At 17.9% G+C, this 13045-nt stretch overlaps 4 protein-coding genes across 4 annotated transcripts; 2 read left to right on the plus strand and 2 right to left on the minus strand.

The window, feature by feature from the left end:
- Positions 1-372: 372 nt before the first annotated feature.
- PADL01_0709900 (AAA family ATPase, CDC48 subfamily) lies at positions 373-4014 on the minus strand (the record flags this gene model as incomplete). Its single annotated transcript, XM_028681136.1, has 1 exon — positions 373-4014. The coding sequence occupies one exon, from the start codon at positions 4012-4014 to the stop codon at positions 373-375; it is 3642 nt and encodes a 1213-aa protein (XP_028537544.1).
- Positions 4015-5451: 1437 nt separating this feature from the next.
- On the minus strand, positions 5452-6153 carry PADL01_0710000 (conserved Plasmodium membrane protein, unknown function; the record flags this gene model as incomplete). The annotated part of the gene is made up of 1 exon (XM_028681138.1): positions 5452-6153. The coding sequence occupies one exon, from the start codon at positions 6151-6153 to the stop codon at positions 5452-5454; it is 702 nt and encodes a 233-aa protein (XP_028537545.1).
- A 1950-nt stretch (positions 6154-8103) lies between these two features.
- Positions 8104-11037, plus strand: PADL01_0710100 (conserved Plasmodium protein, unknown function; the record flags this gene model as incomplete). The annotated part of the gene is made up of 1 exon (XM_028681139.1): positions 8104-11037. The coding sequence occupies one exon, from the start codon at positions 8104-8106 to the stop codon at positions 11035-11037; it is 2934 nt and encodes a 977-aa protein (XP_028537546.1).
- Positions 11038-12001: 964 nt separating this feature from the next.
- PADL01_0710200 (conserved Plasmodium protein, unknown function) lies at positions 12002-12361 on the plus strand (the record flags this gene model as incomplete). The annotated part of the gene is made up of 1 exon (XM_028681140.1): positions 12002-12361. The coding sequence occupies one exon, from the start codon at positions 12002-12004 to the stop codon at positions 12359-12361; it is 360 nt and encodes a 119-aa protein (XP_028537547.1).
- Between the last annotated feature and the right edge of the window lie 684 nt (positions 12362-13045).

The raw sequence follows: 13045 nt of genomic DNA on the forward strand, positions 1-13045 counted from the left end.
ATATACACTTCATATAATTTATAAGCCTTTAAAATAACTATATGTATATTATATATCCTGCCAATATTAAAAAATTAATTTATTTAACATATTAGCTTCCTGTATAACAAAAAAAATAAAATAAAATAAAATATAAATAAATAAATAAAATAAAAAAATAATGACTTTGGACAAAATAATTATATAGCCTTGGAAATAACAGTAGATAATTCAGCTGTTTAAAGAGAAATACATATATATATATATATATATATATATATAAGATATTTTTTTAATTTATATGGATATTTTGTCTTTATATAATTAAAATAATTATCACATCATATCATATATATATATATTATTTCATACCTAGGTGAAAAAATTTCCCAGTTAAAAATCTTGCAAAGATAACTTTTCCTTAAACTTCTCATATTTTAATACATCCTCTGGTTGAATTGATATACGAGCATTTTTGAAAGCCAAATCAAAATGCTTTTTGGATAGTGTTGGTACCGGATCATATGTATCTGTATCATCAATTTTAAAACTGTTTTTATTTTTTTTTCTTTGTTCTTCTTGTTCTTTTTTTCTTATATTAAGTAGATGTATAGTTTCTTTAATTGCTTCATTTACAGCACTTTGACAAAGATTTGTTATATCAGCTCCAGAAAAGCCCTCTGTTCTTTTTGCCATATCATGAATATCAACATCTTCATTTAGAGGAGTATTTTTAAGTATAGCTTTAAATATACTATATCTACTTTTCAAGTCAGGTAATGATATATAAATTAATTTATCTAATCTTCCAGGTCTTGTTAAAGCTTTATCTAATATATCTGGTCTATTAGTTGCAGCTATAATAAATATTGTTTTCTTTTCATTAATACCATCAATTTCAGTTAATATTTGATTAATTACTCGATCACTTGCGTCATTATTAGTATTACTATTTCTTTCTTTTGCTAAAGAATCTATTTCATCAAAAAATATTATACATGGAGAAGCTGCTCTAGCTTTATCAAATAAATCTCGAACATTTGCTTCTGACTCACCAAACCACATAGTTAATAATTCAGGTCCTTTTACAGATATAAAATTAGCTTTGCATTCATTTGCAATTGCCTTAGCTAATAATGTTTTTCCACAACCTGGAGGTCCATATAATAATATTCCTTTATTATAATTAGAATTGAATTTATTATATAAATGCTTATATTCTAATGGATATAAAATAGTTTCTTTCAACTGTTCTTTGACTTCATTCATACCACCAATATCATTCCAAGTAACAGTTGGTATCTGTACTTGCCTTTCTCTTAATGAACTAGGGTTACATATATTTAAAGCATGTTGAAAATGTTTAGCTTTAATTGTTAATTTATTTAATATATATGCTGGTATTCTTCTTTCATTTTTATCTAATTTATCATTTGGGTTTTTTTTTTTTTTCTGATTAACATTTGTTCTATTTTTATTTGTTGTTTCGTCATCATCATTACTAAAGAAAAAATTACTTTTTTTTTTTTTTTTTTTTTCCATATCTATTGAAGAATCATTTTTATATTTATCTAATGCATCTGTTTTTTTATCATAACTGGAATCTTTATTTATTTCATTTTTGTCATTTTGTAACATAGTACTTTTTTTATTTAGTGGGAACATATTAGTATATGATATCTTGTTACTGCTTTCTGTGAGTTGTTTTATATCATTTGAATTGTTTGTGTATGTACTACCATAAGGTTCATTACCCATATTTTTTTTATCTTCATCTACACTAATTTTCATGAATTCAATAAAATCTTCTTCATCTAAATCTAGAAAATGAATATGTTCTTTAATACATTGAATAGCTGCTTCAAAACATAATTGAGCTAAATCTGCTCCTACATACCCATGACATTCTTTTGCTATTTTTCTTAAATTAACATCTGGATCTAATTTCATTTTCTTCGTTTTGGTTAATAAAATTTCATATCTTCCTTGTTCATCGGGTACTGGTATTTCTATTTCTCTATCAAATCTTCCAAATCTTCTTAAAGCCGGGTCAATTGAATTAGGTCTATTGGTCGCAGCTAAGACTAATACATTATTGTTTTTTTTTAATCCATCCATTAAAGTTAATAATTGTGATACAACCCTTTTTTCTAATTCATTATTACTTTTACTTCTTTTATTAGCAATTGAATCAATTTCATCAATAAAAATAATACATGGTGTTTTTTCGCTAGCTTTTTTGAAAATTTTTCTTAATTTCTGTTCTGATTCTCCAATATGTTTTGACATAATTTCTGGACCATTAATAATATAACAATAAGCATTACTTTCATTAGCTATAGCTTTAGCAATAGATGTTTTCCCTGTACCTGGTATACCATGCATTAATACACCTTTAGGTGCTGATATTCCTATACTCATAAAAATTTCTGGATATTTTAATGGTAATTCAATTAATTCCCTAATTTTATTTAATTGTTTTTTCATACCTCCTAAATCTTCATAAGTAATATCATCATTATTTTCTTCATAATCTTCTCTCTTTAAATATTCTTCTGCTAAGGTCAATTGAGAATGTTCTCCTATACAACCGAATTCTTCATTTTCACTTTCTTCTGATATAATTTTTAATACTTTAAATTCAATTTTATTATTTTTATAATATATGTATATATTACTGTTTACACGTAATGGTTTATAACTATTTTTTAAATATGGATTTATGACAGCTTTTTCTAATTCTTCTCTACTTAAATTAGGTATGGTATCACTAAATGGGCTTAAGATAACATTGCGTATTTTCTTAGCATTCATAAAAGGATGGATTTTTATTATATCATTGTGCATAAGTCTTAAATTTTTTTTCATAGCAAAAGATATAACAACATAATGTTTTTTTAAACTTCTATCTAATCTAGCAATACCAAGCATTTCTCTTTTTTTTTTCCCTTTTAATAAAACAGTAGCACCATCATTGATATTTAATTCATCCATCTTTTCTTTACTCATATATATATCAAAATTGTCTAGGTTTTCATCAATATTTTCTACAAGGCAATATGTAGGAAATTTTCCACTATCCAGTGCTTTAAGAAGAAAATTGGTTTCTTTATCATTAACACCTTTTTGTGTTTTATCATTATAATAAGAATTATTTTTACCACCATTATTATTATTATTGTCATTATTATTATTGTCATTATTGTGGTCATTCGGAGAATAACGCTTTTCATCCATAGGAACATTTTTCATTCCTTTTTTTGCATTGGCACTATTATTTTTTTTACCTGACCAAAACATATTAGATATAGTTCCTAATATATCATTTTGTAAAATGTGTGATTTGAATTTTTTTACATATTTGTTATTTAAATTTTTTATTTTATCATTACTTTGTTTATTTTCTACTTTATTAATATAATTCGTATAATTTTTATTATCATGTGTGGCAATAGCCTTACTTTTATTTATATTATTATAAGTATTTGTTTTTTTTTCTGTTTCTTTAAAATAATCCACTTTTTCCAATATCTTTTGGGATGTATTATGTACCTCCTTTTTTCCTTCATCAGAGGTCAAATTATTTGACTTTTCAATAGTCGTTTCATTATTGTCCTTATAAGGACTTAAAGCATCATTTGATTTATCATTTTTATAATTTATTTGTACAAAATGTGCTGTATTATTATTCTCATCATATATATCATTTACATTACTGTAAATATCATTTTTATTTGTTTTTTTTTTTTGGTTCTCTACCTTTTTGGTAGTTATGGACGTACTGATAGAGGCCAAAGGATTTTTCCTTATTTTCGACCCCCAAAGAAAATGTCCAATTCTATTATTAGTAAAATGATTTATTTGTTGATTTTTCCATTTATTATTTATATTCCACAAATTGTTGTTATTATGATAATTATTTATGTTAATAGCATATGAATAATTTGGAAGCAAAACAAAAAAATAAAGTATAATATAACATGATAAATATTCTGTAAAAGAAAAAAGGGGATAATGCATTTTTCTTACTTTCATTCTTTTATTTTTACATTTTTAACTTGATTTTTTTTTTTTTTTTTTTAAATAAGATATAAATAATAATATATTATAATATATATCTTTGTTTGTATATATATGTACATATATATTATATATTATTATCTTTTTATTATTTTTTTTTTTATTGATTGATTCTCTAAATATGGTAAATATATAAATACTTTTATATATTCTATTTCTCAAATTATTTAGAACATTGTTTTTTTTTTTTATTTTTTTATATTTTTTTTTAATAATTCTATATATTAAAAAGGACTATTTCAATTGAATTTATTATTAAGTGTAAACATCATGGTATTAAAAAAATATATATAATAATACACATATTTAAAATATTTTATTATATACAAATATATACATATATATATAATATAATTTAAAAAAGGGAAAAAAAAAAAATTAAACAAGTATAAAACATAATTTTATCATATAAAAAAATATATATATTTTTTTATGCATATAGTAATAATATATTATAAAAATGATTGAGTAATATCAATTTTAATTTTTTATTTTAAGCTTAAGAATTTTTTTTTTTTTTTACCCGAAAATCTATACACAATATATAATATATATATATATTAATGGAGATATTTATTATATGTATTATTATAAATATCTAATAAAATTTTATTGTATTTATTTCATAATATAAATTATAAGTATTTTAAATTAACACTTTTTGCTTCCTCATTATATTATAAAGAAAAAAAAAAAAAAAAAACTAACAATATATCAAATAATATAATATATAAAAATAAGAGGAACAGTTCAATTAAAAAGCATTTTTATTTTTTTTATTTTTTTTTTTTTAACATGTTATAATATTATATATATATAATATATATTAAACTTTTTATGTGTTCTTTTAATTTTAGGGGATACAAAATTAAGAAAATAACTTGGTTCAATATTAAGATTGAATTATTAACTTTTTTTATCCTTTTATTTTCTGTGTAATTTATTATAGTTTAAATATATTTTTGAATACTACCAGATTTGAAGTTTTCAAAAAATAAAAAATAAAAAAAAAAAAAAAAATGAAAATATTTCAAAAACTATAAATAAAATAAATATGTATTAATATTATTATTTTTACATAATAATAATGAAGTGTTATTAATGAACGTAACAAAAAAAATAAAAACAAGTTAATATATATATATATATATATATATATATATATATATATCAGGTGGGTGACATATATAAAGGTATAATATTATATTAGGATATACATATATATATATATATATATATATATATACATATGTATATTTCTATTTTGTGTAATATTTTTTATATCCATTAATGTTTACTATAATTTTTAATATGTTTTATTACCTTCATAACCTTTATATATATATATGTATATTTTCGGATTATTATTCTATTATTTGCATATATTTTATTTTATGAATTATTGATATATTTTTTTTTGGAAATATAATATATGGTAATGGCTGATAAATTACCAAGAGTATGTATAAACAAATGATATAAAGTACTGTATGAATTGTAACTAAATTTTTTCCCTATAAAATAAAGGCTCGCTAGAAGTACAGATGTACAAAAACAAATGAATACACATAATGAATTTATATAAAACGAATATATTATGTGCATTATTATACTACACAACATCATAGCTATGTCAATATTTCTTCTTAACCCTAGTTCTGGTTTTCTCCAATGTAATATAGAGGTTACAAATAAACCCATATTTATTATTGATAAATAATAAAATTGGCAATACATAGAAAATATAAATGAAAATGATAATTGAAAAGATGATAAAAATAATATATGTTCACATTCATAACTTACATATTTACAATTCATTTTATTCCCCAATAATATATTATTATTTTTATTATCTATTATGTTGTACCCTTTTCCTTTATTTATATCATTTATATTATTAGAACTTAAATTCATGTCACTCGTATTATTGTCACTTGTATTACTATCACTCAAATTATTATCATTAGTATTATTGTCACTAGTATTCGTATCTGTAGTATTATTATTTCCAACATAATTTTTATCATATTTATTCATATTCCTAGGATTATAACCACAGTTGTTACTGTCACTATTTTTGTAATCTTTCATTTTTATATTTATATAAATAAAAAATAACAAAATGTATGCAATATAACAAAAATATAAAAAAAAAAAAAGAAAAAGTAAAATATAACAAATATATGGATTATAACAAATAAAATATATACATATGTAAATAAATATAAATATATATAAATATATATATATATATATATATATATATATATATATATATATATATATATAACGTGAAAAGAAAAAAAAAAAACAAAAAAAAATATATATCAAAAAATTAAATAACTAAAAATGGTTCCAAAGAAAAAAAAAAAAAAAAAAAAAAATAGACGAAGAAAAAAATTACATATATATATATATTATATACTTATAATATAAAAACGTGAAAAAATATATTTGTATTTACTTAAAATATGATGTTGCTAAAAAAGACTGTTGTTAAATTTAATTCCTTATTTATAAAATAAAGGTTATTAAAATTATTAAAATAAATATATATCAAATTAAATACATACAATATTACTTTTATGATAACTTCATATATATATATATTATATAAACATTACAAAAACTAAAAATCATATCCTATTATATAGCATGTAATAATGGAATGTCCTACATAAATACATATATATTCCTCAATATAAATACATATAATATTACCTAAATAACAATAATTATATGATTATATATTTCTATTCTTATTTATTAAATAATACAAATGCAAAAAAAAAAAAAAAAAAAAAAAAAAAAGGAAGAAGAAAAAAAAGAATAAATATTATATAATATATATAAAAATATAGATATTATATATATATATATATTTTTTGGATTATACTTCAATATATATAATTATGTGGTAGTAGTCTTTATATTTACATACATATTATATAATATATATATAATTATTTAATATTTTTTATGAATATTAAATATGAATTCTAATTATATTATTTTATATACCTGTATACATATTATTTTATATATAAAGATATATATATATATATTATAAAATCAAATAATAAAAATTATGAATAATGTATAAAAAAAAAAAAAATTAGCCAAAAAATAATAAAATAATCGTAGGTTCATTCGTTATTATTTTATATACAATGGAATATGAATATATAATAATATATAAAAATAAATATAAATAAAAAATAAAAAAGAAAAAGAACGGAAGAAAATATTTAAAATAAAAAAAATAATAAATAAATATAAATAAAAAATTAAGACTTCAAAAAAAAAAAAAATATATATATATATATATATATATATAAATTAATAATATAAAAAAATGAATACAATATATTTATATATATAATATAAATTTCATTGCATATATTTATTTTTTAAATGTACGCTTTCTAAAAAAATTAAGAACCAAAAAAAAAAAAAAAAAAAAAAAAAATATTTATTCATACAAAATATTTATATATATATATTAATAATATTAATAAAAAAGATATTTTTTTTTTGAGTATACAAAATATAAAAAATACTAAACATATGAAAAATATATATTCATTGCATATATTATATATATGTATGAAAAAAATTATGCATGGTTATATATTATATATATATATATATGAATAATATATTATATTATTTTATTATATATTATTATAATATATATATATTTAAGGATTATATATTATTAACCTGTACATTTTAATATATATGATTTATGTTGTACATATAAAAATAATTATAGAAAAAAAAAATATATATATAATAAATATATATTTACATATATATAATATATATAATTTTTATTTAAGTATTTTATTTTATTTTAATTTTAAAAAAAAGTTATAAAAAACAATTATTGCTGTATTACTATTATTTTATGTGTTATGTAAACATAGATATAATTATAATTATATATGTTATTTAAAAACATATAAAGAAGATAAAATTATATTATTTGAATTTATGTAAGATTTCTGTCCTTAATCTTTAAATATATTAAAAAAAAAAATGATAAAACTTAATAAAAAACTACTCTTGTATATTCTTAAATTAAACAACCATGTAGTTATAAGTAAATGCGAAAAAAAAAAAGATAAGCTTCTTTTCTTGTTACATTTTAATAAATGGAGAGGAGCAAGTTATAATTATACAACTAAATTAAAATGTGTAAATAGTGATAAGTTATTAAATATGATAAATAATAATGATAATGTAGAAAAAAAAAAAACATCTAATGTAATGGAAAAAGATTTTCTCAAAATAAATGATTTTTATTATTTTAATATTTATTTAATGAAAGACCAAGAATTTGTTAATTTTGTTTTAAAATATAATTTTTATGAAAATAAAAATATATATGTATCTATACTTATACATTTAAGTTATATTTATAAAAATATAAGTATTGATCAAATTTTAAAAGTATTAGAAAAGGTATATGAACAAAATAAATCATCTTTTTCACACTCATTAATTAAAGGAGAACATATTTGTAAGATGTATTCATATATATGTGATAATATAATAAAATTAAATAATATTCAATTAATTACCTTTTTAAAATGTTGTTCTTATACTATAAATGATTACCCATTAGAAATTATTAAAATGATAAATAAATTTCTTATATCAAAATCATTATATAAATTAAATATAAATATTTTGCATGATATTTGTAATAGTTCTATTAAAATAAAAAAGGATTGTACTTTGAAAAAATTAACCTATGATGAATCAATTGTTTTGATGAATAATAAAATTGTAAACTATTTAAAAAATCAAATTTTAAATATGAATAATATTAATAGTTTTTTTCAAAATGTGCCTGTATATATTAATATGATAAAAGAGGAGGAAAATAATATACCTCTAAATTTAAATAATTACTTGAATAAACCTGAAACGATACAAAGTGACATCAACATTAATAATAATGATAATGATAATATTATAAGACAAAATATGGATGATACTTATCATCGTGATAATAATTTAACTTATATTAATAAAATAGAAGGTGATAATATAAAACAAACAAATCATATAATACATAAAAATAATATACAAAATATAGACCATCAAAATAATAATATTCATATAAATGAAAATAAAAATAACAATGTTTTATCACAGAAATTGATGAACCCTATTTATGATAATATAAAAAAGTATGAAGACTTTTCTTCATATAATAATACGAAAGATATCGATTTAAAGAACTTCAAAAATAATTGTAAATTGATATTTTTAAACAAAATAAATGAAATCAATACAAATAATGCAATAGCTTCAGTTTGTATCCTTAAGTGGCTAGAAATAAAAGACATTTTTATTTATACGCATATTTGTGAAATTGTCTTAAAAAATATTATACATTTTGATACTAAACATTTCATAAGGTTTTTGAGAAAGTGTCATGCTCTAAAATTTGAAAAGAATAGAAATGATCAAAAAGAAAATATTAAGTACAATATTGATTATAATGAATATCATGGAGTTACTAATTTATTTAATACTAACCTAGAAAATATGAAAGATATACAAAATGTAGAAAATATAAATAATATAAATAATGTAAATAATGTAAATAATGTAAATCCTTTTAGTAATAACCAAATAGACAAAAGTGACTACAATAAAAATATACAAATGAATGAAAAAAATAATGTAGAATATATCGAAGGAAGTAATTTATTTCTTCAACTATTAAATGAACGTGTGTATCAATTAAATATAAAAGAACTTAGAAGTATTACATATGGTTTATATGGATTTGTAGAAAACATGAAACAATTTTCTCATTTAAATAATTTAAAGAATAATATGAATTTGTTTTTTTCCATGTGCGTACAATATATAACAAATTATATTGATAAAGAAATATTAAAAGAAAAAAATTATTTACAAAGTGATAATACAAATAATGAAACTCTTTCAAATCATATGGTAGATATGGAAGAGACAATTATAAATGATAATAATATGAAAGATGATATATGTATAAGAAATGATAAGAATTATGATATAAATATGAATAAAGATTATATATATATATCACCATCAAAAGATATATATATAGATAAATATGATACAACATATAATCATAAACATAATGAGAAGATAAAATATATATGTGATATTTTATTAAATATAAGTTATTTTAATATTAGTAAAAATCATCGTAAAATTAAATTTGTATATGAATATATAAATAAATTAATATCAAATAAAATTGAAGATTTAGATATAAATAATTTATTAGATATTCTAATGTCTTTATCAAATTTATATATAAAAACAAATGATAATTATATTTTTCATACATATAAAAAAATTATTGAAATTTTACAAAATGAAAAACATAATCATAAAATACTAATTAATGGTCATCATTTTAATAAATTATCAATTGGTATATTACCAATACTTAATGAAGAAAATAAAATAATATCAACATTTTCTCAATATTTACTTTTCTTTGTTCAAAATAATATTGTACCATTAAGATCATGTGTTTTCTTATTACAAAATATTATGAAAAATATTAATATAAAATTAAATGAATCCTTGTGTCTACTCAAATTAGCTATGATAAATAGAATATATATTTTTTTAAAACATACACATGATTATATACAAACCAAAAATCAACAAGATAATAATGACTTAAAAGAAATAGATATTCAAAAATTTTTATTAATACATTCAATTAATGAAAATACATTAATATGTATTATTACCAGCTTGTCTTTAATACTTCAATATTCAAAATATGGAAGTACTATAAAAAATGATGCCACAAATCTTATTTTAAAAATTATTCCATACGTTTCAAAAACGTCTTTTAAAAAATTTCCAAAAAAACATATTCATTCGGATTTAATCGACATCCTTTCAATTCAGCATGATGACGTAAAGCAGGTGTTGATAAGCAAAATGTAAAAGGTTAAATAAAAGGGGACCCCCCCTCCAAAAAAAAAAAAAATATAAATATATATATATATATAACATTTTTATCTTAATCTATTAAGTTTTTATTCGTACCATAATACATACATTTATGAACAGCCAATAAAAATAAAAAAATATACATATAATATAATATATGTATGTTTTTTTTTTTTTTTTTTTTTTTTTTTTTTGTGTTTTATAAATTAAAAACTTATTTTATTTATTTATTTTTTTTTTTTAGTTGATAAAAATTAAGAACAATTATGTTAAAATATAATCATACATTTATAATTTTTTTTTTAAAATTCCTTAAATAAGAAAAAATATATAAATTATATATATTATATATAACATATTATATATTTTATTATATTATTATATTATTATTTTTTTTTAATTTATTCGTCATATGTTAAAAATAAACATACTAAATTAATTTTACTTTTTTCTATAATTTTTTTAATAAACATCCTACATGAGGCAAAAAAAAATATATATATAATATATATGTTAAAAAAATGCTTCGTTTATTTTTAAATATCAACAACTTATATGAACATGACCATTATATATATATTAATATATATATATATAATATTTATAAAAGAAATTCATAAACTTATTGATAATATATATATATTTATTTATTCTTTATGATTAATTTTATTTTTTTCTATATTTATAAATATAAACTTCTTTTTTATTTTATTTTATGTAATTTTTTTTTTTTTTTTTTTTTTTTTTTTTTTTTTTTTAATATTAATTTCTTTTTGCTCACAAATACAACAAAATAAAGATAAAAAGATAATTCACAAATGAAATATTATATATTATATATATGTAATGATCCTTTGTTTACATTTTCTAATATTTCCATATATTTTTTTTGAAGTATATATAAAAAAAAAAAATTATTCGAATAAAATAATATTTTGAAAGAAAAAAATTATTAAAAATGAGTTATAATAACAAATTTAATGACAAAAAAAGATTTTTATCAACATCCTATCAAGATGTAAATAATTATATCAATGCACAAAATACCCAAGCGGTTACAAATCAACCATATTTTTATCCAATTATACCTCAGTACCCTTTTGCTACTACAGCATATAACCCTAATATAAATTATCCGAATATGATACCAATGAATAATAACTATAATAATTATAATAATAAAAGATTTAATAAAAAAAAAAAGAGTTTTCATAATTTTAATAAATATACAATGGAAGTAAACTCTAATATAAGAGAAGCAGTTAATGATCCATGGACTCACTTATATGGAAAATATCCAAATATTCAATTTAAATGAATAAATAAATACATCTCAGTATATAAACGAACCAAACATATATATAATATATATATATAGATGAGTGTTTATTCCATCCTTGTAATATAATAACTACATATAGTTACATAGGAACAAACTTATAAGGAAGAAGAACTACTATATATATCAATCAATTTTTTGTTTTATTTTTTTTCTCTTGTCTTCATATATATATATATATATATATATATACTTCAAACAACTTATATATATCGAAATATTATATTACATATGCATATCTACAAAACCTTTTAATTTTATGCTTTTATGTGTATATATAAATATTCCTTTATTATTTATTTTATTATTTTTTTTATTTATATTTTTTTAATTTTTTTTGTGTTTTCATATTTTTATTTACTCAAACATTTGTTTCATTTAACTTTAAAAAAAAAAAAAAGAAAAAAAAAATTTATAAAAATTGTATATCAAAAAAACAAAAACCATTTTTAAAAATATTTTAACATTCTCTTTTTTGTTTAATTATAATATATATATATATATATATATATATTTGAACAAGAAAAAAAAAAAAAAAAAAAATTCGGACAACCTTAAATTGACCAAATGGAAAGATTATATATGAATTAAAAAAAAAGGAGGAAACATATATATATATAAATATGCACACATTTAAACTCATACATATATCTATATGTTACA

Source organism: Plasmodium sp. gorilla clade G2 (assembly GCF_900097015.1).
Source record: "Plasmodium sp. gorilla clade G2 genome assembly, chromosome: 7".
Lineage (NCBI taxonomy): Eukaryota > Apicomplexa > Aconoidasida > Haemosporida > Plasmodiidae > Plasmodium > Plasmodium adleri (nom. inval.).